The sequence below is a fragment of the Nycticebus coucang genome, chromosome 13 (genome assembly GCF_027406575.1).
Source record: "Nycticebus coucang isolate mNycCou1 chromosome 13, mNycCou1.pri, whole genome shotgun sequence".
Classification (NCBI taxonomy): Eukaryota; Metazoa; Chordata; class Mammalia; order Primates; family Lorisidae; genus Nycticebus; species Nycticebus coucang.
The window spans coordinates 62,992,309-63,019,890 of record NC_069792.1 but is presented as its reverse complement, the minus strand read 5'-3'; the positions used below and the strand labels follow the sequence as shown (position 1 = coordinate 63,019,890).

Below are 27,582 nucleotides of genomic sequence, written 5' to 3'. Positions count from 1 at the left end.
TGACCATATGATGAGATTTCCTCTCAGGAAGTAAATTGTTTTTTCCTCTCTAAACATTTTGCCCAGCCTTCTCTGTTTCCACAGTACCCTCTAATGAGTCATAAGTCGTTTAGGCCCATAGGTGGCTATTAGATGCTTTTAAAGTGTTTGTGGTTATGAGATATTGACTAGTACAGTATTTCAAATGTATCATTCTTGAAGTTGTATCTTGTGGAGATACGTAGCATTTTATGAATCCTGTAACACTTGTGGGTAAAAGGTTCTTTTCACAGTTAAGGCTGTATAGTAAGACTATATGTCTTAGTAAGGATCACAGAGCAGTAGCAACCCCAAAGCATCATTTATTTGGCTAATAAGTGTTAGGGACCTGCTATAAGCTTCACATTGTGTAAGGGACTAGGAAAATGTAAGCTTATTTTACATTCCATTTCAGCTCACATTTGACACTGTGCTGGGTTTTGTTAGGCACTTCAATAAACATATCAATATCACATTATTCTCATAACATCTATTTAAAGTGAGTGGTATATCCATATTTTGTGGTGGATATTACAGACTTGGGAATGTACTTTATCTAGGAAATTATAAGTGTCTGAGCCAGGTCATCTGACTTCCAAGTTCTCTTCTTTACATATCCAATACTGCTTGTTTTTGTTTGCACTTCCAGATCCAGTCTTCATTCACCTTTCTCTGCTTTGCTCTGTGCCCCAGGAACTTGACCTCTAAAGACTGTCTTAGAGGCAGTTAGCTTCTAGTTGAATTTAGCTAATGTGAGGCTCTGAGGGGATATTAGAGAGCTCTGTGCTATTGGGCAGTCCCTCTCCAGTAATTCTTACTCACAGCCCCTTCATTCCCAGGGGTGACTGGAGTTTCCTGAGTATATCCCAGTTGTTTCCTTTATCCCTGCTGTGCCTGTGTAAATACACCCTTTAGTTATCTCTTCAATGTTTAGATGCACTAATGTGAAAAAATAAAGAATGCTTTATTTTTTGCCAGGATCCTAATTGATAGCATACAGCTTTTTATAAAACATGGGCTACTATAATCATGTACCATGTACCATGGTATGTTTCTATGTATGTTTAAATATGTTTAGATATATAGATACTTGTGTTACAGTACATTATTCAGTACAGTAACATGCTGTACAGGTTTGTAACCTAGAATCAATAGGCTATGCCATGTAGCTAGCACTGTAGTAGGCTCTACCATCTAGGTTTGTGTAAGTACATTCTGTGATGTTTGCACAATCATGAAATCACCTAATGACTCTCAGAATATATCCCAGTCATTAAGTGTTAGATTGCCTGTATTCGTAGAGATCCAGGTTTCTGATCTTAGCTATCCTATGTTTGTAAGTTGAATATTTAAAATATGGGATACATTTTCATTTAAAACAATATTGTAATTGTTGGTTAGATGCTTCAGCTGGACTGTTTAACTTTTATAATTTTTACAAAGTGTAAAAAAATAAAAGCATGGCACCAAATTAAATTATTTTATAATGACTCAATACAAGGTTACCAGCATCTTTACTAGATCTTTGGTCCAAGAGGTTTGGGCTCATGTGGTAGAAAAATCTTTGTTTTGGGCTATTACTATTTCTTAGTTTCTCATACATTTCTAAAGAGGTAGAAAAAGAAAGAACCAAGAAGTCTTGACTTTAAAAGTGTATAAACAGTATGGACCGGAGACAGTTAGGTAGGCAGGTTCAGGTCGTCTTCTCTTCAATTGAAGTAAATAAAAAAAGTCAGGAGTGGGGCTTGCCTGTGATAAAACTAATTCTCCAGCCAGATTCTTTAGGGGAGTGAAAGTGTGTAACAGCAGTTGGCAGGGAGTCTTAGATTACTTGTTGGAATTGTGCTAGACTGGGAAAGAGAAGGAAAAGGTGGGGCATTTCTCATGGCTTAATTAATAGGTGACTGGAGTTTTTATGACATTGCTCTTAGAGAAATAAATCTTTTATGATTTTAGATATCTAGTTGAAAATACATAATTTGGAGTCTGCTTGTATTTTACTATTCTATTTCAGTAACCAAACTTTTCTATTGTAGAATCTTTGATTTTGAATCCATACTTTTATTTTAGGAGAAAAGGATTCCCCTAAGCCCATAGCCATAACATTAGGGAGGCTTTCTTAGTCAGTGTTCTCCAGAGAAATAAAACCAATAGGATATATGTAGATACACAGATATTTATTATCAAGGATTGGCTCACACAATTATGGAGCCAGAGAAGTCCCAAGGACTGCTGTCTACAAGCTGGAGGCCCAAGAAAGCTGGTGTAATTTCCATTCAAACTCAATGCCCTTAGAACCAGGGGAACCAGTGGTATGAGTCCCAGTCTGAGTTCAAAGGCCTCAGGAGCACGGGAGCAGGAGTAGATGGGTGTCTCAGCTCAAGCAGAAAGTTCACCCTTCCTCTGTCTTTTTATTCTGTTCAAGCTCTCAGTGGATTAGACAGTTGCCCACCCGCATTGGTGAAAGCTATCTTTTTATTCATTTTACCTATTTAGATGCTGATGATCTCTTCTGGAAACACCCACACAGACACAGAATAATATTTTACCAGCTAATCTTGGTATTCCTTTGTCCAGTCAAGTTGACACATAAAACTAACCATCACAGAGACCAAACTAAGTTACTTTTTTCTCTTCACTGTTTTCATCCCCTTATTAATGCACTGTAGCTTGATAAATCCTCTTGATAGTAAATTTATATAAAGAGTTTAAAAAAAAAAAGTTCCCAAGACTAGGGACAATTAGGAGTTAAGGAAATTTTATATGATGTCATCAAGTACATTTACTATCATCTGTTCCTGTTCCTTTCATCATCTGTTCCCATTCCAAAACAGTGTGAACTATTGTTACACCATGTAAACAATTACCTATTTATAATGTTCTATATTTAATCAGTGGTTCTCATTATTTGTGTTTGTTGACCTAGTCTGAGCTAATTAGACTTTAAAAATGCATGTATATGTGTATATGTGTGTATATATGTATATATATGTATTCCTATGCCTAGGAGGTATGACAATGAAATGAGACTGATACCTTCTGAGTCTTTGTTTTTTCATCTCAAAAATGAGAGTAATGAAAAAATTTATGTATGAAAACTTATAAATTGTATATCATTGAGGAGAAGGAGGTATGGATATGGCCACATTTCTGGGGTGGTGGTATGAAATATTGATTTATATCTTCTGAATCTGCATCACATAGGTCTCTTGTTAATCTTGTTCAGATGGCTAGCAAGATGGCTACTTCTAAGGTGAATTGTATATCAACCTATATTGTGTCATAATGCCTTAAACACTCCCTCTAAATTTAGTAAAAATTGACTGGGCTGTTTTTAAGGATAGTAACAGAGACATATAGACAAATTAAAATTAAGTTTAAGTTTATAATTACTAGTTTTAGGATAGAATGTTTTTAGGGTCATTACATTTAGGATGTCTCTTGGTAATGTTGATAACAAAGTTCTTATGATGGAGTTATTCACAACTCCTGTTAGTCATATCCTTATAGATACTTCCTAGGATTGTTTCTACAGAGGCTAGTCATTAAATTATGTGAGTTTAAAAAAATTTTTTTAAGAGACAGGGTCTCACTATGTTGCCTATCTATACAGTGGTATCATCACAGCTCACTGCAGCCTCAAATGCTTGGGTTCAAGAGATTCTCCTGTCTCAGCTTCTTGAATAAATAGCTAGGACTGCAGATAAATACTACCATGCCCAGCTGATTTAAAAAAAAAAATTTTAGAGACAGGGTCTTGCTATGTTGCCCAGGCTGGTCTCAAACTCCTGGCCTCAAGCAATCCTTCTGCCTCAGCCTCCCAAAGTGCTAGGATTATAGGCATTAACTATAGGTTAAGTTCTCTTTCTGATACCTTTGTTATAAATCAAGTATCATATATATATGTATATACCATACATATATATGATTTTTTTTCTGTACTATGTTCTATTCCATTGGTCTTTGTATCCATCCTGTAACAGCACACTGTCTTTATTACTGCAACTTTATAATAAGTCATTATTTCTGGCGTCTTAAGAGCCCTTCCCCTCACTTGGTGGTTCTGCAAGATTATATAAGCTATTCTTAGCCCTTTGTATTTGCATGTATAGTTTGTGGCCAGTTGAAAATGATATTGGTAGTGTGTGTGGAAACTAAAAAGATCTATATTAGTTTTATATTCTCTTATAGACTAATAAAATTGGCTCTATTTCTTAAGAAAATACTAACGGTCAAAAAAACATAGTTGTTTGAAATTTCATAGTGGGTTTGCAAGTTTGTAAATATATGCAAACTAAGAATACAATTAAATTATTATTATTTTTTTTTTCCTAGAACATCTGTGATAACAGTCTTCTACAAAACGGACTTTTCAAGAATTCTCTGAAAGAACAACATAGGATTTCCTTACACTATGACTTAATCTGAATGCAATAACAAGAAATAAGTTTTATCTCTAAATATAATGAAGGGCTGTGTGTAAACACTGACCCTGACCTAATTCTAATGAACATTTTAGACATGAGTTTACATCGGCAAATGGGTTCAGATCGAGATCTTCAGTCTTCTGCTTCATCTGTGAGCTTACCTTCAGTCAAAAAGGCACCCAAAAAAAGAAGAATTTCAATAGGCTCTCTGTTTCGGAGGAAAAAGGATAACAAACGTAAATCAAGGGAGCTAAATGGCGGGGTGGATGGCATTGCAAGTATTGAAAGTATACATTCTGAAATGTGTACTGATAAGAACTCTATTTTCTCTACAAATACCTCTTCTGATAATGGATTAACTTCTATCAGCAAGCAAATTGGAGACTTTATAGAGTGCCCTTTGTGCCTTTTGCGGCATTCTAAAGACAGATTTCCTGATATAATGACTTGTCATCATAGATCTTGTGTAGACTGCTTACGACAATATCTAAGGATAGAAATCTCTGAAAGTAGAGTTAACATCAGTTGTCCAGAATGTACTGAACGGTTTAATCCTCATGATATTCGCTTGATATTAAGTGATGATGTCTTGATGGAAAAATATGAAGAATTTATGCTTAGACGGTGGCTTGTTGCAGATCCTGATTGTAGGTGGTGTCCAGCTCCAGATTGTGGGTAAGAAAATATTGTTTGATTTTTCTTAAATTAATTTTTTTCCTCTGGGGGTAAAATAAAAATTTGCTTTTAGTCAAAAGAAAATTCTTAAGATGCCAGAGAATTTAATTCATTCAGTAGACAAACATGTTGAGTGCATACCAACATGTTTGGTGTGGAGTGTCAGGTGTTATATTTATTGTTTCTATATTATAAATCCACTTAAGAGCATTTTTGGAAGAAAAGGGTCAGATGGTAGAATACAGGATCTAGTTAGACAAAATTGGTTTTCCCTACCCATGTGAAGAACTTTTATTTTGGAATAAAAGATGAAATGGTTGTTTATGGTAAGGGAATTACTTGTGGTCATAAACTTAAATGATCTTTTGAAAGGTACTTTGACTTGTGACACAGTGTGATGTGTTCATGTTGATATACATAAGCCTTTGCTAGTCCCAGGATTTAGTGATTACGTGATATTTCACTTGCCACAAATATATGAATTACAAATGCCATTTTCCCAACATTTAAAATAAAGTAATTTTACATATTAACAGCAGCCCTGTTTGAAGAGTAGTTACTATGTACAGTTGTCAGAACCAAGAGAAAACAGTTATGTGCTCTTTAAGAATAGTAAGAGCTACAAACCGTGTGATTTAGTAAACCAGAGATTATAAATAAGAGTTTGGGAAAACCCAGATTTCCCAGATTATCTTGGTATAATCTCAGGGACAAGGCTATGATGTGAGTTTAATTTATGAAATTAAAAATTCAGGACTCAGATGATCTGAATTGAGTCCACTATTAAAAGCTACCTGGGTTGTGAATTTTCATATTACATCTAACCTATATTCCATAATTTAAATGAGAAAAGTAGCAAGTGTTTCCAGCCTGTGCGAATTCTAGTTTTCCCATTTATCACTAGCACTTAACCAAGGATTTCTGTATTATAATATACAGCATTAAAAAATTACATAACTATCTACCCAGAAGGAAAAAAATCCTTTTATCATAAGGACTCTTGCACTAGACTGTTTATTGCAGCTCAATTTACAATCGCCAAAATGTGGAAACAGCCTAAATGCCCACCAACCCAGGAATGAATTAACAAGCTATGGTGTATGTACACTATGGAATACTATTCAGCCATTTAAAAAAATGGAGATTTTACAGCCTTTGTATTAATCTGGATGGAAGTGGAATACATTATTCTTAGTAAAGCATCACAAGAATGGAGAAGCATGAATCCTATGTACTCAATTTTGATATGAGGGCAATTAATGACAATTAATGACACGGTGGGGGGTGGGGGAAGGGGAGAGCAGAGAGAAAGGAGGAGGGAGGGGTGGGGAAAGAAAAAGCAGAAGGAAGGAGGGAGGGGGGTGGGGTCTTGTTGTGTGCCACACCTTTGGGGGGCAAGACATGATTGTAAGAGGGTCCTTACCTAACATACGCAATCAGTGTAACCTGGTTTCTTGTACCCTCAATGAATCCCCAACAATAAATTAAAAAAAATTTACATAATTAAGGCTGGGCGCGGTGGGTCACACCTGTAATCCTAGCCCTAGCCAGTAATTCTAGGCTAAGGTGGGACAATTGCGTGAGCTCACAGAGACCAGCCAGAGCCAGAACAAGACCCCGCCTCTAAAAAATAGCTAGGTGTGGCACCTGTGGTTCCAGCTACTCGGGAGGCTAAGGCAAGAGAATCACTTCAGACCAAGAGTTTGAGGCTATGACGCCATGGCACTCTACGGAGGGCGACTCTGTCTCAAAAAAAAAAAAAAAAAAAAAATTACCTAATTAGTACCTTATGAATTCATTAGTTGTAGGCCTCTAAGATACTATTCAGTATAAGAGAGTATATTTCAAATTTTATACTGAATAGTATCTTGGAGGCCTACAACTAATGAATTCATAAGGTACTAATTAGGTAATTTTTTTTTTTTTTTTTTTTTTTTTTTTTAGGGCGGCGCCTGCGGCTCAGTTGGTAAGGCGCCAGCCCCATATACCGAGGGTGGTGAGTTCAAACCCAGCCCTGGCCAAACTGCAACCAAAAAATAGCTGGGCGTTGTGGCCGGCGCCTGTAGTCCCAGCTACTGGGGAGGCTGAGGCAAGAGAATCACTTAAGCCCTTGAGTTGGAGGTTGCTGTGAACTATGTGAGGCCACAGCACTCTACCGAGGGCCATAAAGTGAGACTCTGTCTCTACAAACAAAACAAAACAAACAAAAAAGAAATATACTCTCTTAAACTGCAGGGACTTTGTACTATAACATAAATAACAACAAAATGTTACGTTAAAGTTACTAAACCATAACCAAAAGTTACTAACGTAACCAAAATGTTACGTTAAAGTATCTAAACCAGCAATTCTCAACCTGTGGTTTGCGACCCACAGGAACTGTATTAAAGGGCCGTGGCATTAGGAAAGTTGAGAACCACTGATCTAAACTGAGCCAAGGTTAGCTGTGCTTCCAGGCTTAACAGCAGAAGCAGACTATGGTACCCAGACGCATGAAGGGCTAAACTCTCAAGAAAAACATGGGAAGAAAATAGGATTAATAAATAAGAACTTTAAATAACTTGAGCAGGAAACAGTATTTTGCTAGAAAAAAAGCTTAGGTATGATTGTATCAGTCTTGATATCATGGACCTCTGCATAGCATTTTCTTTTTTTTTGTAGAGACAGAGTCTCACTTTATGGCCCTTGGTAGAGTGCCGTGGCCTCACACAGCTCACAGCAACCTCCAACTCCTGGGCTTAAGCGATTCTCTTGCCTCAGCCTCCCAAGTAGCTGGGACTACAGGCGCCCGCCACAACGCCCGGCTATTTTTTGGTTGCAGTTTGGCCGGGGCTGGGTTTGAACCCGCCACCCCTGGTATGTGGGGCCGGCGCCTTACCGACTGAGCCACAGGCGCCGCCCTCTGCATAGCATTTTCACTAGTGAAATCATGCTCTTGAAATTAGAGTAGATTTTAAGTTGTATAGCAAATTTTAGGTTTAAAAAAAACCACTTGCAAGTCATTATGGCAAATACTCCCATAGCAAGAGTTCGAATACTAAGGAATATGCCTATATTATGCCTATATTATAAAAAGATTTTATCTGGAGAAGGAATGTGATCTTCTAACTATCCTTCATGAACCTCAGGGTGCAAGCAAGAGATGCTTTATGAATTTCTCCAAATGTTTACTAGCTTAAAAAAATAAGGCTTTTTCTTAGTTCCATCATTTCAGATTAAGTGTCAGAACCCATGGCCAAGAAAGATTGAGATAATAAATCCAACTCCAACGACACAAGCTTTCTGGTTGCTAAAGAGCTATATATTCTCTTATGCTGGGTTGATTAATCACATTAGCATAATAAATAGTCAATACTATCATCCTAATAGATCACAATAGGCATGGCTAAAACAGATTATAGTTTGTATAAGAACTTGATTTTAGGGAAAGTATGTCAGACCAACTGGAAAAAAATCGGTTATTCAACATAAAGAATTGTGAAAAAATTCAGTCCTCTCTGTTAAAATGATAAAAATTTTCTTGAAATATCCATATAAGATTGTAAAGGTTTTTACCATTTTAAGTGATCTATGGGGGAAAAAAAGATTGTATGTTTCATAAAGATAATTTCTAGTGCTTTATGTTATCTTTTATTACATCTTTTGATTACTTAAGAAAATGGAATCTTCTCAATATTAAAAGAGCTAATTATTTTTACAAAAAAAAAAAAAGAATTGTGAAAATTATTTCAGGGGCGAAATTAGATTGCCACCACTCATAATAAATAGATGACAGAGGTAAGTTGTATAAATAAAAGGAAAAAAGACTTAAACGTAGATGTGCTGCCATGTTATCTGTTAAAATTACAGGCAGCATAGAGTCCCATCTCTACAAAAAAACTTTAAGAAATTAGCCAGTTGTAGAAGCATGCACCTCTAGTCCTTAGCTACACAGGAGGCTGAGGTGGGAGGATCATTTGATTCCTGGAGTCGAGGCTACAGTGAGCCATGATCACACTACTGCACTCCAGCCTCAGCGACAGAGCAAGACTCTGTCTCTAAAGAAGGAAGATGAATACACATTTACTCTTCAACTCTGAAATCCAATTTCTAGTTAAGTATTATAGATAAATTCTTCACTTGTGTACCAGGAGATATGTTTAGGAATATTCATAATAACAAACAAGAAAACACATATGTTCATTAATTTATTATCTACCTCTTGAGAATTGGAGGAGAGAATGTGAACTTCAGGGGTAACCAGGAAACTTCTGAAGCCGCTACTGAGTAAGGTGTCATGCCGGTGTGTTTTATAATAGCAGTTATTCCATTTTAGGTGAGAGTTAAATGTGACCACCCTATTGGTAATATCCTCATCTTATGTGGCAGATACAGGAATATTCGTTATATTATTCTTTATAAGCTCTTTTATATGCATATAGTTCTTAGTAAAATTAAAAATTTCTTTAGAAACTCATGATTGGGATATTTTGGCATATTTTCTTCTCCTTGAAACTTCATTTTTTTTTTTGGCCAGGGCTGGGTTTGAACCCGCCACCTCTGGCATATGGGACCAGCGCCCTACTCCTTGAGCCACAGGCGCCGCCCGAAACTTCATTTTTAAAAAGTAAAAGGACTCAGTATTCTGACCATTTTGGAGAAGAGAAATGTTAAGTATTAATATATAAAATAATAGCAATACCTACTTTAATAACTTCTTGTTATTATATAAATTTGATGAAGTATTTTCCTTGATTAATTTGGTTTTATATTAATTATTGGTGCTGTTGGTTTCAATAGTCTTACCCACAAAGGGCAAAAAACATGTTACAGAGATTAATTATATTTATTTATGTATTTTCATTTATATTTGGGTAATGGTGGTTCTCTAGATTATTAACAGCGTACTTTACGTACTCTTTGGTGTCACAGGTTTTATCGTTGTGTTATGCAGAAAATATAACCTAGTAACATAAAATTTGTATGTATACTTTGAAAACAGACTATTATGAGACTTCATTAAAAGTAGTTTTACTGAGCAAGAGCATGTACAACCTGATTTTGAATCCCTATCTTAAATTGTTGTTAAGAGGGATTAATTGAGATAGATCTTTAATGTTATTACTTGCAAAATTCCTAACATAGTAAGCTTCTCAGAGCTGTTATTTTTTTATTCCTCATCTTTAGAAGTTATTCAGATATTCAGTGTAGTTATGTGCCAGGTATTAGAGGTTATTAAATGTACAAAAGACAATCCCTGTCTTCTTGGAGCTTATTAAAACTTTTGGAAACTACAGAGATTTTTTATCAAGACTCCATTTATTATTTAAATCTGGCATAAGGAATATTGGTAAATATCCGAATGTTTGCAGTTCATTCATTGAAGTGCTCAGCTGCAGTACTTAGGACCACAGGCATATATTTAGTAACTGTTTTCATTGTACAATGCACTTGAAAGAATTTTTCCCAGAAACTCTAGGTGTGAAATTGTAAATTTTTCCTTTTATATTTGTTATTTATCACTATGGCCATTTTCTTTACATACAGTTTAACACACCTTGAGAAATACTGTCCTTACCACAGAGTAGAAAGAAAACTATTTGACATAGTTTCTACTTGATATCTCTTGGGGTTTCTAACGTAATATTCTTTTCACTCTTCTGAGGGTTAGGGCAGATTAAGCTTGTTTAAAGGACAATATTTCTAACCACCTTTTTTGAGAAGGGGCCTATTGGGCCAAATCTGAGTGCTGTGATTTAGCCAGAGTGAGTCTAGTTAGCCTACTTTTAGAACATGCCAGTCCTTGCAGGTTCAGAGAAAAATCTGGCCATGACTAAGGCGAGAAATTAGGGTGAGAGACCCCAGTGTAAGAGGAGGATAAGCATAGCACCTATCTTGGGTAGAAAATGTCTGATTACCTTTTATCTTGGAAGCTTAGTTTGTGCATTGGCTAGGTGGATAGCCAAACATTGATGTTTAATTGCATCACACGTTTCACTTGGCTAAGGCCACTTTGTTACCAGCACGCATTATCTGTGTCATGTCCTGTGAGTGCTTCTAACTTGGCTGGGGAACTTTGAACATATATATAGGAACATTTATTATACTAGAATGTAATTGATGACTTAATGTCTGTGAGCCTCTTGAGTACAAAAAAAAGGTGTTTTGTTTTGTTTTTTTGTACTCACAGGTTAACCCCATGCTCAATAAAAAATTGTTGAATGTACTAATCTGATTATATGCCACTAACTTAAGTCATATACCTAGAGGTAATATGATCAACTATAATCAAGTTGTGTAGCTTCATGCTGGTTTGCTGTGGCATTTAAATGGCTATCAGTGATAACTTACTCTGGTGGAGGATATTGTTCTTTTTTTTTTTTTTTTTTTGTAGAGACAGAGTCTCACTTTATGGCCCTCGGTAGAGTGCCGTGGCCTCACACAGCTCACAGCAACCTCCAACTCCTGGGCTTAAGCTATTCTCTTGCCTCAGCCTCCCGAGGAGCTGGGACTACAGGCGCCTGCCACAATGCCCAGCTATTTTTTTTTTTTTGGTTGCAGTTCGGCCGGGGCCGGGTTTGAACTCACCACCCTCGGTATATGGGGCGAGCGCCTTACCGACTGAGCCACAGGCGCCTCCCAAGGATATTGTTCTTAATAGATTTTTTAAAAATAGGGCCACAGGGTTAGGGACTAAAGAACATGTATTTTTAGAATTCTAATTAATGTCTATATGACTCTAATTCCTGTTCTACAATGAGGGGTTTTAGCCATACCTTGATTATCTTTTGACATGCTGAAAATGCTTTTGTAGGCTGACCTTTTGGAAATTTTGCATAGATCACAGTCTCACTTTATTGCCCTCAGAGTGCAGTGGCATCACAACTCACAGCAAGCTCAAACTGTTGGGCTTAAGCACATCTCTTGCCTTAACCTCCCAAATAGCTAGTGGAACTTCAGGCACCCGCCACAACGCCCAGCTATTTTTAGAGACAGAGGTGCTCTGGCTCAGGCTGGTCTCTAACTTGTGAGCTCAGGCAGTCCACCCATCTCAGCCTCCCTCAGAGTGCTAGGATTACAGGTGTGAGCCACCAGGCCTGGAGTAGCTTTGATTTTATCCAGAAGAAGCAAGTATAGGTGACTTAGAAAACAACCTTTGTGTATGAGAAGCCATAATGAATACAGTAAACTGTTGCAGGAGAAGTTGTAACTCATGACTAGTGTTAAATTGTATGTGTTAAAACACACATTCTTAAAAGTAAAGTACTCTAAGAATTAATAGCTTGAACTGAAGAATTTGCTCTTTTTAATTTATTCTTTTTCCTAACCATAACATTAGCTCAGGTATATTTTAACACTAAGTATTTGATACATTCTTTGGGTATTTCTTTGAAGTTTAAAGTTCACATTATCTATGTCTTAATGGTGTAGTAAACTTAAATCTAAGCATTTCAGATTTTTTTTTTTTTTGAGACAGTCTTACTTTGTTGCCCTGGGTAGAGTGCTGTGGCATCACAGCACCCAGCAACCTCAAACTCTTGGGCTCAAGCAATTGTTTTGCCTCAGCCTCCTGAGTAGCTGGGGCAATAGGTGCCTGCCACAACGCCTGGCTATTTTTAGAGATGAGGTCTTGCTCTGGCTCAGGCTTAGATTAAGGTTGTTGCTCAACCTGTATACTGCTCTTACACCGAACGTTGTTAATTGATACTGTGGTTTTTGGTTGTGTTTTAAGGAGTCAATAAAAATAACATTCTTCTCTTCACGGCTTCATTTAGAGCCAGGTTAATGCATAAGATGCAGGGGATATGTCAGCTTTCTCTTACTGTTAATAATTAGTTGATTTAAAAATGTGACTTTAGATAATATGGCCAGAATTAGATTCCTCAATTAGATAGACTTCTTCAACTGGTTTCAGGCATGTAGACCTGAGAACAACTGAGGGCTACCCCTGCAGCCTGTAGTGGAAGGAACAGAATGCATTCTCTATGTAGGTTGAAGATTCTAAAAAAGGGAACCAAGATACGAGCCTCACTTTGTCTAGACTTTCTCTCAATTATATTATCCAAACAAGTTGTTCCTTTTCTGCTGAAATGATAATAACTTCTTGAAAGTGGATATATAAGCCTACTGATTCCAATATAAAACTTGACTTTTTTCCTTAACTGGATCAATTAATTTTGGTATTTCTGATTATATTTTCTTTATTCTTTAAAGTTAGGATAAAAGCATTGTGGTTTTGAAAAAAATATTTTGGACTTTTTCTGATAATCTCTCTTCATTCTTCTCATTTTTTAATCAAAATCTTTATTGGGACTGTGTTATCTTAGAATCATATTTCATTTTGGGTATGTTTTTACCCTCCTTATTTGTTCCTTTGGAAGGAATTTGTTCCAGACAGGATATACTTTCCTAGCTTTTATTCCTACTTCCTTAATGTTATCAGTAATAGTATAATTTGTATAACAAATTACTTTGAAAGTCTCCCAGGAAATAAATACTATGATCAAATAAATACAGGAAATACTGCCTTACTATGTATGTTAAAGGTTCTTTTAGCAAATGCTATAGTAAAAAACAAGAAAGCACTTTAATTTTGCTTAGTTTTGTTTGTTTGTTTGACAGTTTTTGGCTGGGGCTGGGTTTAAACCCACCACCTCTGGCATATGGGGGCTGGTGCCCTACTCCTTTGAGCCACAGGTGCCACCCAGTTTTTTGTTTGTTTGTTTTTATTGTTTGGGATTCATTGAGGGTGTAAAGACCAGGTTACACTGATTGTATTTGTTAAAGTCTCTTATAATTGTGTCCCACCCCCAGGGAGTGCACCATACACCATGACCCCCCCCCATTCCCCTCTGCTTAGCATTTTTCTATATTGACCACTGAGCCCTTTTTTAACATGGATCACATATTAACAATCCAGTGAACAGAAGATACTTTTGGAAAGCCTGCCCTATTTCAGTTTCTTCCTATCCTCCTCACTTTCTTCCTATCCTTCCACTCCTGCTAAGCAAGAAGGTTTAAGCATTGCAAGTATAGTGGCTAAAGACTTTCAACTGAAGGACAGAGAAGCCAAGTAAGGCTTGAGTTAAATAATGGGTCATAGAAGGAAATAGAGCTATTTACTAAACCAAGATTTAGGTGCTATTTAAGCCAGAGATACTTAGGTAGTTAACCACTGTTACTTAGTTATTTCTCTGACCTTCTGCTGAGCCTGTTCTTTGCCCACCTATTACACTAAAGCAGAGAGAGATTCCTGAAATTTTCTGTAAGGCAAGTGTTTTGTATTTAATTTAGTTTTGCCACTTACTTCAATTATAATTTGAGAATTGTTTTCCAGTGGAAAATAAATTTGGCTCCCATATAATGAAAACCATCTTCAAAATGTGTGACTGCTAGGTACATTTAATTCCTTGATATATTATAGATTGTATCTAACACCATTGTTGTTAAAATTGAATACCTATGAACATGAAATGCTTACATAGTAAGCATTCAAGAATTCTTAGCATAAGAAAGCACTACTAGACTAACTTCTATAGTAATCAAAAGACACATTTATGAAAAAATTGTCAATGTTACTAAAGATAATCCTGTTTTTCTTTAGAATTTGCAGATTCAAAAGACTTAAATGTTTAATTCTTGAATGTTTAGCTTTTCCATTAAAATCATATTGAGAAGTAGCATAAATAAAACAAGTTTGATGTACTTTATCTCTAACATTTGAGTACCTGTAGTGTGCCATGTACTAAATTCTCACTGTTTCTATCTCTGTAACCCTACTTCTCTCCTCTCTCTTCTCTTCATTGCTCTCCCCTACCCCAAACACTATAAATATTGTCATATTGAAATCTCACAGCTCTTTTTATTATTGTATCCCAATTTGGGGGATGCATTTTGACCAATGCCAGGGGTCAAATGTTAAATTAATATTCCTCCAAGACCAAAGTCAAATATCACCACATTCATGGTTTGATGAACTTCTGGGATACAAGAATAGGTAGAAATTTTTATTTAAAAAAATAATTTAAAAACACAATCAAATAGTAAATGTTTGGCATGATAATGCAGGAATGATAATTTCCTTATACTATCAGGTAATAGTTTGCTATTGATCATTTTACTGAATATTTTATCTTTTTTTTTTTTTGCAGTTTTTGGCCGGGGCTGGGTTTGAACCACCGCCTCCGGCCTATGGGGCTGGCGCCCTACTCCTTTGAGCCACAGGTGCCTCCCTTTACTGCATATTTAAAAAATTCTAAATATATTCACTTGAATAGTGTCCATACTTTTGTTCATAGCAGAATATGTAATTCAGGATAAAGTTTTGTAGTACTATATTTTATGGGAGGAACACTGTATTTAGGATACAATATTTGGATAAATTTCAAAAATTTTGTTCTTTATAAGCAGTCATTTTCAATAAGCTTAAATCTCTAGACCCAGCACCATAAGGAATTATCATCTCAAAGCAATTTATGAAGTTGTTTCGAGTTTAATTATTGAGAAGACAATGTGTTTTAGGTCCCTGATTTTCTCTCAGTTTCTTGCCATGCACCTTTATGTTTTTATGAGTATTGTACCACATTTGGAAACGTGTCACAAAAATTTGAAAGGGCATTGTCGATATTCTGCTTTTAATTCTTCTTGTCAAGATGTGAAAAACTACCCAGTAGGATTTTTTTTGTTTAAGACTCAGTCTAGGCTCAGTGCCCGTTACCCAGTAGTTACAGCACCAGCCACATACACCGAGGCTGGCGGGTTTGAAGCCGGCTGGGCCAGCTAAACAACAATGACAACTGCAATAAAACAATAGCATTGTGGCAGGCGCCTGTAGTCCCAGCTACTTGGGAGGCTGAGGCAAGAGAATCTCTTAAGCCCAAGAGTTTGAGGTTGCTGTGAACTGTGATGGCACAGCACTCTACTGAGGGCGATGTAGTGAAACTCTGTCTCAAAAAAAAAGGACTCAGTTTAATAAAAATTAAGTCGTTAAAAGTTTTGTTTCGTGATCTGAATACTAGTATACTGAACAACTACAAAGTTTAGAATTATGATACTGTTAATTTGTATTAATTTTCATATTTAAGTTATGTCTGGAATGCCAATGTTTACTTTAAAATGAGTATTTTTATGTTAATATTCAATCCAAATGATATATTATTGATGTAGAAATGATAGTAACTGGGTATGATTACATGGTCATTAGTGATGAACTAGTGCAGAGGTACTAGAAATGTCATTGAAACAGTCATATGCTTATATGGCCTTCTAAAGGCCAAAACCAAAACTGACAGTGATTTTGGCTGAATACTAAAGCTAAGCAAAACTTCAGTGAATACCTGCTTTATGTATGAGAAAATCTAGTTGTAGGGAGATTACATACCTTATTTAAAATTACACAGGTAATTAAGTGGTGGAAGTGGAATTTGTACCAACTAACCTAAACTTTTCTGGCTTTGTAAATTGTGATTAGCTTCAGAAAATAATTGATCTTGTATTGTCCTCTACAAACACAGATTTCCCCATTCTGCCCTTCTTCCACTCCTCCCTTCCTTCAATAAAAGATAGATTAGAGAAGAGGTTTAGAAGAGAATGCCATTTTCTTTTTGCTGAAATTACTGTTTTTAAACAAAGATCTTTATTTTAGATCATAGATACTTTAGATAATAACTTTTTTTTTTGAGACAGAGTCTCACTATGTTGCTGTGGCGTAGAGTGCTGTAGTGTCACAGCTCACAGCAACCTCAAACTATTGGGCTTAAGTGAGTCTCTTGCCTCAGCCTCCCAAGTAGCTGAGACTACAGGCACTGCCACAATGCCCGGCTATTTTTTTGTTATAGTTGTCACTTTCGTTTGGCAGGCCTGGGCCGGTTTCAAACCCAATAGCCCCAGTGTATGTGATTAGCACCCTAGCCTCTGAGCTACAGGCACTGAGCCTAGATAATAACTTTGCTAGAAAACATAGGGTCTTTTTTCTTTTCCTGGGACTGCAGTGAATGTGAAGGCTCAGGGAAGTGAAGCTATACCAAGTAACCCAATGTTGACGTAAATTGCCTTTAATTCAGTCCTGTTTGAATATATCTGTGGTAGAGAATGGTAATTTGATTCAGTTCTGTTTGAATATGTCTATGATAGAATGGTAGAGATTTGGTCTATCAGAAATAAAATGGAACTTGAGATGTAAAATTTAAGTTTGACGTTTGAGGTACTGAGATAGCATGGGGTCTAAGAATGAGAGAACTCTTTGACACTTATGTCAGTACTGACGTAAGTAAAGTGACTTACCATTGACACTTATAATCTTGCATAATTTATAGATTATCCTGAAATTTAATAAAATCTCGTTACAATTATTATTTAAATGTTATTGTCAGTAACAGGAGAAGCCCTGAAAACTCTCTTAAATTTCTAGGCAAAGAGAAATGTTTGGTATTTACAAAGCCTCTTATCCACAAGTAAGATTTGTGCATTACTATTTTCGAAGAGAACCCCCTAGAATGTTAATTCAAGGCCAGCGTGGAGGCTCACGCCTGTAATCCTAATACTCTGGGAGGCGAAGGTGGGTGAATTGCTTGAGTTTAGGAGTTAAAGACCAGCCTGAGCAAAAGCAAGACCCTGTCTCTACTAGAAATAGAAAAACTAGTCAGGTATCTATTGTGACTGGTAAGTGTAGTCCCAACTACTCAGAAGACTCAGACAAGAAGATGGCTTGAGCCCAAGAGTTTGAGATTGCTGTGAGCTATAACGCGATAGCACTCAACCTCAGGGTGACTGAGACTGTCGTCGCACTCCCCTCCCAAAAGAAGAAATGTTTTACTTCAGAATTTTATTGAGATAGTTGTAGATTTACATGTAGATGTATAAAATAATTCAGAGAGGTCCTGTGTACCCTTCACACTGTACGCCTCAGTGGTATCATTTTACAAAGTTATAGAACAATTCCACAACAACGATACTGGCAGAGATACCATCTACCAATCTTAATCAAATTTTCCCAGTTTTACTTGCACTTCGTATGTGTGTATTTAATTATATCGCATTTTATCATGTGTATGTTTGTTTATTCACCACTACAGTCAAGGAACTGAATGCTTCCATCACAACAAAGATCCCTCATGTTACTTTTTCATAACTACTTGCCTCTTACTGTTTCCCCTTCCTAATCCCAGTCCCTAATCCCTGACAACTACTAATCTATTTTTCATTTCTAAAGTGTTGTCATTTCAAAAATGTTATATAAATGATGGAATCATACAGTGTGTAACTTTTTGAGATTGACTTATTTTTTCACTTAGTATAATTCCCCAGAGATTCAGTTGTTACCTGTATCAATAATTTTGTTGTTGTCGATTGTGTATATACATCGTAGTTTGTTAAACCATTTACCTTTTGAAGGACATCAGGGCTTGTTCCAGTTTTTGGCTATTGTGAATAGAGCTACTGTGAGCATCCACGTACAGTTTTTTTGTATAAACATAAATTTCATTTCTCTGGGATAAGTGCCAAAGAGTGTCCAAAAGTAAAAAAAATTTTTCAAATGTTAGAAATATTACTTCAGAGAATAGGTATTAGAACTAGTCTTAAATCTTCTATTCTCAGTCTTTTATCTGAAGCAAAAAAAAAAAAACAAATAACCTCAACTTCTTTTTTGTTTTGTTTTGTAAGACAGAGTCTTACTCTGTCACCCTGGAGTTGAGTGCCAAGGCATCATAGCTCAAAGCAACCCCAAACTCTTAGAATCAAACAATTCTCTTGCCTCAGCCTCCCAAGTAGCTGGGACTGTAGGTTTTTCTATTTTTAGTAGAGATAGGGTCTCGCTTTGCTCAGACTGGTCTCAAACTTCTGAGCCCAGGCAATCCACCCACCTTGGCCTCCCAGAGTGCTAGGATTACAGGCATGAACCACCACACCCAGCCCCAGCTCCAACTTCTTGATTGAGAAATTCCAGTTGGTTCACTTTGGTAGGAGATTGGCACCAAAAACTACTTTTACCATGCATCTTAGAAATAAAAATGTGGGAATTCATGAACATAAAACTGTCACATAATTTATATATTGGTATAGTGTGCCATTAATTGATAAGGGTAGCTTATCCATAACTATTACATTTTAAAGTAATTTTGTTTTTTTTCACTTTCTTGTTTTTAAAAGTAAAGTAATCGTAGAAAATTAGAAATGTATAAATGCATAAAGAAGAAAATTAAAATCCCAATACCCAGGAAAACCGCTCTTGAGATTTTTAGTGTATTCTAGTCTTTTGTGAGTGTACACAATACTATACTAATTTAATATAGTTTTTCTGAAATCGGGATAGGCAGTTTGGTATCCTGCTTAAAAGTTCCAAGGTAAAAGGTAAAAATTGAACTTTTAAAATATTTTAGAGCCATTTATATGTCTTCATTTGTAAACTGTTCATTTCCCCCCATTTTCATATTAGTGAGATAGGGTTTATGACTATTAATGCATACATAGCAAATGTTTTTCAGGAATAACATTTTAGTTGGATAATTTTTTACTTAATGGATATCACTTGTTTTATGTCACATTTTAAATTGCTTTTCTTGTTTTCAAGATATGCTGTGATAGCATTTGGATGTGCCAGCTGTCCAAAATTAACTTGTGGGAGAGAAGGCTGTGGAACCGAGTTTTGCTACCACTGTAAGCAGATTTGGCATCCCAACCAAACCTGTGATGCTGCGCGGCAAGAAAGAGCCCAGAGTTTACGCTTGAGAACTATACGTTCTTCATCCATTAGTTATAGTCAAGAGTCTGGCGCAGCAGGTATTCATATCTGACTTCTTCTAATAAAATAATTTGACACATACAGAACACTAGTTATTTTAATACAAAAAAGTATTCAGTTCCTATTTTGTCCTCACTTTTCAAAAGCTTTTTTTTCTTTTTAGTACATTTGTATCCCAGAAGTGCTTGTACTTCCTTGTGAAAAAAAGTGGTTCTGAGATTGGAAAAAAAATTTTTGTCCAAAAAAAGGAAATAAGGAGTATCATGGTGATTTATATAACTGATAGCCAAATATAGTCCAAAACCGTTCATTATAAATATATCTTATGTAAAACTTAGCAAATATTTCTAATAAGATATTAATTTTAAACATATTATCTTCAGATTATTTCTAATTGTGTAAATACCACAAAATTACACACTTAAACACTATTCTTGGAATCCTTTTCATTTAAATATTTTGTGAAATACATTTTTAACTTACAGATATTTTATCCAATCCCAGAATCCGAGAATATAAAAATGATACCTTAGTGGGGTGGACGTTTAAATAGTCTTTGGCCAGGAATTTAAAAGTTTCCTGGGGATCTATACATGGGCAATGTATGTATCTCATAAATCTCAAAAATGGTTTTTTTTGCAGTTTTTGGCTGGGGCCAGGCTTGAACCTCCCACCCCCAGTATATGGGGCTGGCGCCCTACTCTTTGAGCCACAGGTGCTGCCCAATCTCAAAAATGTTTGAAAAATTTGAACATCTTAATGTTCTTTGAATAAAAATTCAAAAAATTAATATTTCATGTTGAAAGAATTTTCATCGTTTATTGGAATTTCAGTCCTTTTTTAAAAGAATGTTTTTATTGCTGATTGTGACAGAGGAAAACTTGAAAAATGCAGAAATTTATTAAAATAATTTACATTCTTACCAGCAGTTTACTGAGATAGTTATCAGGTACTTTGTGCTATAGAAAAAGTCTTATTACACTTTAACACAGAATATTCAACAGTTAATACTTTATGTCACATACATGTTTGCAGACTAAGTGGCTTCTATTTCCTTTCGTAAAGATTTGGGGTGGAACTCAAAGGTATTAGTGTAATAGTAACTTGTAGGTATGGGTCCAGAAGCAATTTAGAGAGGACTGAATATAACTAAACTGTCCCCTGAAAGTCAGCAGTAGCCATTGGGTGGTTCACTTGGAAATCATTTCACTCTCATGTAAGTGGGGGTGGGTATTTATTGGTTATAAGACATGCAGTCATAGAGAATTAAGACAGAGTGGACTCTGGAATTAAACTCTTGAATTCAGGGCAGCGCCTGTGGGTCAAGGAGTAGGGCGCCAGCCCCATATACCAGAGGTGGTGGGTTCAAACCCGGCCCCACCCAAAAACTAGAAAAAAAAAAACAAAAAAACTCTTGAATTCAAATCCCAAAGCAAGTAATTTGCTCAGGGTTACTCTTTGCATAACCCTGAGCAAGTTATTTGCCTCATCTTTAAAATGAAGATACTAACAATATTTATGTATGAAGGATTGAAACATTTTCTGGCTCATATTAAGTGCTCTGGCTATGTAATATAGGGAAACTTGGAGAAACCACAGTCGCCTGCTAGAAATTTGAGTGTATCTGGAACCCCAGTAAATAAAAAATGAGAGATGGGTTTTGTTCTTTTTAAAATAAACATCATGGTTTAGTTATCCAAATGAATATTGGTATTCCTTAAAGTCACCATGGGAGATTTTATGTTTTATTTTAGCACTGTTATGCTGGAATGCCTTTTTGGGATAACCTTTAGATTATGCCAATTTAATGCCAGTTTGATTTGACGATTTGAATTTTGAGAATGACCAAGAGTTCCTTTGAGCTAGGTCTAACAGCTATAGTATTATAATAGGTTAAATCATTGGTTTGGGGTGGAGCCAAACAAAGTAGGATGTGATGATATGATAATAAATGATTATTTTTACATATATAAAGTAGCTTTGAAAAGAGCCAAACAGTAACATTGTCAGAATAAATAATCCCAAGGTGATTATTTTAAAAATAAACTATATTTAGAATTTTTTGTTGCAGGTTTGTTTAAAAATATTATCACATAGTTCTAAAAATTTAAAGCCTAAAAATTTCTAATCAGTCACTGAAGATAAATGTGTGCTTAATCATAAATAAATAATTCATATCATAATGTTTATGTTTGATATTAATAACTCAAAGGTATTAGAGAATGACCATAAATAATTCATATCATAATGTTTATGTTTGTCTTTTACAATGACCATAAATAATTCATATCATAATGTTTATGTTTGATATTAATAACTCAAAGGTATTAGAGAATGACCATAAATAATTCATATCATAATGTTTATGTTTGTCTTTTAAACAGTGACAGTGTTGCTCCATGTGAGACTCTTAAAGCTAGTAGAGGGTTTATGTATTTGAAGTTAACATTTTAAATAAACACATTTTTTATTACTGTATTTTTTCCTTTTCATAAAAATATATTTAATTTGTTCCCCACCCTTGTGCCCGCTTACTACCACCCTAAGACATAATCAGCAAGCAATTTCATTTAGGCTTTTTGCATTATGAGAATATTTTCAGAGAAATTACCATACAATGTGCATAGTAATTTTTTTTCTGATTAATTGGTTTGAGGAAAGAGACAAAGCAAACAAACAGCTTTTATAGATAAAAAAGTATGCAGAGAATGTATAATGTAGGTGTAGACACATGAAGAGTGTATTTCTGTACCAGAAATACAGTTCTTATACTGTTTCTCTAATGAAATATTAGCATTAAAAGGCTGTTTTTTGTTTTTAGAACCTTAGAATAAATGAGGATGTTACCTTTCAGTTTGTTCCACATATTACATGGAGCATAGCCGAAGCTTGCATGTTTTCTCTATTACTTCAGCATACTCTTTTTTTTTTTTTTTTTGAGACAGAGTCTCACTATGTTGCCCTGGGTAGAGTGCTGTGGCATCACAGCTCACAGCAACCTCCCACTCTTGGGCTTAAGCAGTTCTCTTACCTCAGCCTCCCAAGTAGCTGGCACCCACCACAATACCTGGCTATTTTTTGTTGCAGTTGTCTTTGTTTTTAGCTGGCCCGGGCCAAGTTCAAACCTGCCACCCTTAGTATGTGTGGCTGGCACCGTAAACACTGTGCTATGGGTGCCAAGCCAGTTCAGCATACTCCTGTAATAAGGAAGTTTATCAATTGACATGCTGTTTAAACAGAATTAGCATTCTTTAATTTAATATACTAAATGTATCAGGTATAAAAGGCAGCTTTTTTTTTCATTCAAACCCCATTGTTTAAAAATTTTTTTTTTTTTTTTTTTTGGTAGAGACAGAGTCTCACTTTATGGCCCTCGGTAGAGTGCCGTGGCCTCACGCAGCTCACAGCAACCTCCAACTCCTGGGCTTAGGCGATTCTCTTGCCTCAGCCTCCCGAGTAGCTGGGACTACAGGCGCCCGCTACAATGCCCGGCGATTTTTATTTTTTTTGGTTGCAGTTTGGCCCGGGCTGGGTTTGAACCCGCCACCCTCGGTATATGGGGCCGGCGCCTTACCGGCTGAGCCACAGGTGCCGCCCCCATTGTTTAAAAATTTTTAATGTAGACTTTATGTTTTTTGGATCATTTAAATCATCACTTGTGGATATTTTAAATCTTCATATTTTAGTAATCATCATTTGTCTTGATCTGACTGCTTAGAATTATCACTTTGCTCAAAGTCCCTGAATCGTTAAAATACTAATTGTGAGCATTGACCAGTTCTTAAGTTAAAAAACAGCTTTGGCTCTGGAAGAAAGCTCTTAGGAAACCTGAATTCACTAATGGAAGGACAGGTAAAATTTGACCATAAAACTTGTAGAAAGGAGAATAGAGTACAGCTTAATGCTTCTAATGTAATTAATTGGAACAAATGCTTAAACTCAGTGCTTAGCACTGTAAATATCTTTTTTAAACTATGTGTAGGTAGAAAATATAACTGGCTAATAGTAACAATTCAAAATAGTTACATAATTTGAGAAATAAACTCCTTTTCGATGTCAGTGCTTCCCAAAGTTATATACCACTCGATTTTACCTTGGCTCCATTATGCATTGTGAACATGTTACTATGTAAGGAGCATACATCAACAACATTTGAATAAATAAGTGAATAAATGAATAAAAAGGACAAAGACAACCTATTAAACACAGTCATAAACATAACCAACAATGGTTGCTTTTATTCTGAAACTGTTTTTGGTGGTTTATAGTGTTTATAGCCACGTGACCTCCCTTAATCTCATACCTCCTCTCTTTTATTTTGGGTGCTAATTCTTTGCAAGGTCCCTCTGTCTATTGTATGAGGTAAAATACTATGAAAGGCTGCTTTCCTGAAGATATCTGTATTATTATTTTTACAGAGCATATAGTTAGTTCGTATTATTGAAAAAAAAGTGAATTTATAGTGCTTTGGATATAGTGCTTCAGATTAATGTCACATTGTCACTTCCTGTTAGTATTTATTCACTATAGGAATAATACACAGAATATCCAAATTTGAGTTTAAACAGTTCTAAAACTGAGGAAGTACCACTCAGAGAAGATAGCTTTAAGGGGTCAAGTTAAAAACAAACTTCACATACTTCACAGTTTGCCTAGAGCTATTCTTGATTTTCCTTTTTTTTTTTTTAAATTCTTTTGTTATGTTTGTTATCATTGTTTTATTGCTAAGTTTGAAAAATGTTTGTTTTGAAAATTTAATGTCAAATAAATTCCTTCATCAGAAGGGAAGAAATGTTTTAATACCAAAAACAGAAAGTTAAAGCTATCAGTTAACAAACTATTTATCTGAAGATTTTTGGCAGTGCTACAGTTGATACTGATAATCTATTAGAAATGATTTTTAGACCAGTTTTACATACTTAGAAGGTCTCTCTATGTTCCTAATAGCTGATGATATAAAGCCATGTCCACGATGTGCTGCTTATATAATAAAGATGAATGATGGGAGCTGCAATCACATGACATGTGCTGTTTGTGGCTGTGAGTTTTGTTGGTTGTGCATGAAAGAAATCTCAGATTTACATTATCTAAGGTAAGTTTATAGAAGGAGCTATTTACCAGTATTTGTAAATATAATTTTTTATTGTAAGACAAAATAAATTTTTTTGGAGAAACTATTTTCCTAAGCATTTTTAAACTTGAGATTTATAAAATACTGTACTTAAAGGGATTGTTTTTATTCTCATTATCTAATTTTCTTTTTTTCTAAGACAGAGTCTCGCTATGTTGTACAGGCTAGAGTGCTATGGCATCTTCATAGCTCACAGCAACGTCAAACTCCTAGGCTCGAGATCCTCCTGCATCAGCCTCCCAAGTAGCTGGGACTACAGGTGTATGCCACAACACCTGGCTAATTTTTAAATTTGTTGTAGAGAAAGTCTTGCCTTATTGCTCAGGATGGTCTTGAATTCCTGGCCTCAAGTGATCATCATGCCAAAGTGGATTATAGGCATAAGCCACTGGGCCTGGCTTGGTACAGTGAAGATAAGAGGAGCCAAATTACTATGCTAGTCATTTGTAATTACCATTTTGTCAAAAATACAAATTATTTTTTTTTAGGTTAATCTAGTATTTAATACCCTAACCTAATTATGCTAGATCATAAATATTTCCATTGAATTTTCTCATATACAAATTTCTTCAGGTCACAAAGTGAGTTTATGATATAATCAGATAATGTCTAACATAGGGCTAAAATAAACGTTTTGCATTGTTACTTAACAAATTAACGTTTTGAGGATATTGGAGGACTAGGGGTAATTTTTTTTTTTTTTTGGAGACAGTCTCATTTTGTCACCTTAATAGAGTGCTGTGGCATCATAGCTTACAGCAACCTCAAACTCCTGGGCTTAAGCAGTGCTTTTGCCTCAGCCTCCCAAAAAGCTGAGCCTATGGGCACGCACCACAATACCTGGCTATTTTTTCAGAGATGGGAGTCTCGCTCTTGCTTAAACTAGTCTCAAACTTAGGGATAAATTTTTAATATACATCTTAGCTATCACTATCTCATTAATATAGTTTAACTGTGGTTCTTACCTAAATTTTTTTGGCTTGTAATAAACTCAGAATTCAAAGAAAGGAGGAGGAAAACTCCTAAATATAAGAAGTTTTCTTTTTTTTAAATACTCCTAAGTATAAGAAGTTTCATTGCTTTAGGGTATTGTAGCAATTTGTTGCTGTGATGCTTTACAGCAGTTACTTTACATTGTAATTTTTTTCTATTAGTCCATCAGGATGTACTTTTTGGGGGAAGAAACCCTGGAGCCGAAAGAAGAAAATATTGTGGCAGCTGGGAACACTTGTTGGTGCTCCTGTAGGAATTGCTTTAATAGCTGGCATTGCTATTCCTGCAATGATTATTGGCATTCCTGTGTATGTGGGCCGTAAGGTAAATTGCATACTTCCTGAGTTCATTATCTTATTCTAAATCTTTAGGTGTATTCCTTTAGTATTGATGATATTTTGCTTCTTTAAAATTTGTTATTAGGCAAAGGATATTTTTAATTTTTTCAGTATAAAACAGTTACAATAATATTTTTTCACAAAATAATAAATTTTCAGTGTTTGGCAAGCTTGTACATATGCATAAAAAGCAGACTTGCTTTAAAATTATCTGCATCTAAAAACTTTCAGGGGTCCTCACACTTTCAAACAGGGGGCCAGTCACTGTCCCTCAGACCATTTGAGGGCTGGACTATAGTTTAAAAAAAAAAAAAAACTATGAACAAATTCCTATGCACACTGCACATATCTTATTTTGAAGTAAAAAAACAAAACGGGAACAAATATAATCACACTGCCACATGTGGCCTGCGGGCCGTAGTTTGAGGACCCCTGCTACATTTGCAATATAAAACCAAGTTTGAATATAAAGATACATGCCTGATATTTTTCCTATGGATATATCCTTGTGGCTATATGAATAAAGCCAGGTCTGTGAGATCTTTTCTTTCTTTTTTTTTTTTTTTTGTAGAGACAGAGTCTCACTGTACCGCCCTCGGGTAGAGTGCCGTGGCGTCACACGGCTCACAGCAACCTCTAACTCTTGGGCTTACTCGATTCTCTTGCCTCAGCCTCCTGAGCAGCTGGGACTACAGGCGCCCGCCACAACGCCCGGCTATTTTTTTGTTGCAGTTTGGCCGGGGCTGGGTTTTGAACCCGCCACCCTGGGCGTATGGGGCTGGCGCCCTACTCACTGAGCCACAGGCGCCGCCCCTGTGAGATCTTTTCAATAGAAATACCTAAATAACACATGCCCTTAGGCAAAGAATAATTAATTCTTGAATTACTTCTACTTCCGTTCAAAGCTTTTTTTCCCCCTCTTGGATTACTGCTATTAATAAATAAGTTATTTTGTAGATTATAACAATCTTGTGAAAGTCCAATCACCAGTATTTATTAATGACCACTACTGGCCTGTAATTAATGAATTATACTTCATTAGCTAAGCAAATGATTGTTTTTTATAGGTTAATTTACGAAGTCCTAAGAAGTCTGCTGCTGTCTAAATTAGTAAAGTCTCAGAATTGTTAAATAACTTTAGAAATTATCTTATCCCAATCTTGTACCCAAGCAAAACAAAGAATTACAGTTTTTAAAAAGGAAACTAATGGTTGTCAACTCATGCGGTGCCATAGGTGTTTTATGTACTTTGACTCATTTTAACCTTGTAGCAGATGGGTA

At 35.8% G+C, this 27,582-nt stretch overlaps 1 protein-coding gene across 2 annotated transcripts in view; it reads left to right on the top strand.

Annotated features, from left to right (window-relative positions):
* The window catches only part of RNF19A (ring finger protein 19A, RBR E3 ubiquitin protein ligase), a 60,157-nt gene that overhangs the window by 21,441 nt on the left and 11,134 nt on the right, over window positions 1-27,582 (top strand). For both annotated transcript variants that reach the window (XM_053558758.1, XM_053558759.1), the window contains 4 exons: window positions 4,354-5,120; window positions 19,669-19,877; window positions 24,787-24,931; window positions 26,125-26,287. In XM_053558758.1, the coding sequence (XP_053414733.1) occupies window positions 4,525-5,120; window positions 19,669-19,877; window positions 24,787-24,931; window positions 26,125-26,287 (1,113 nt within the window). In that variant the 5' untranslated portion in view covers window positions 4,354-4,524. The remainder of the gene's footprint in view (window positions 1-4,353; window positions 5,121-19,668; window positions 19,878-24,786; window positions 24,932-26,124; window positions 26,288-27,582) is intronic.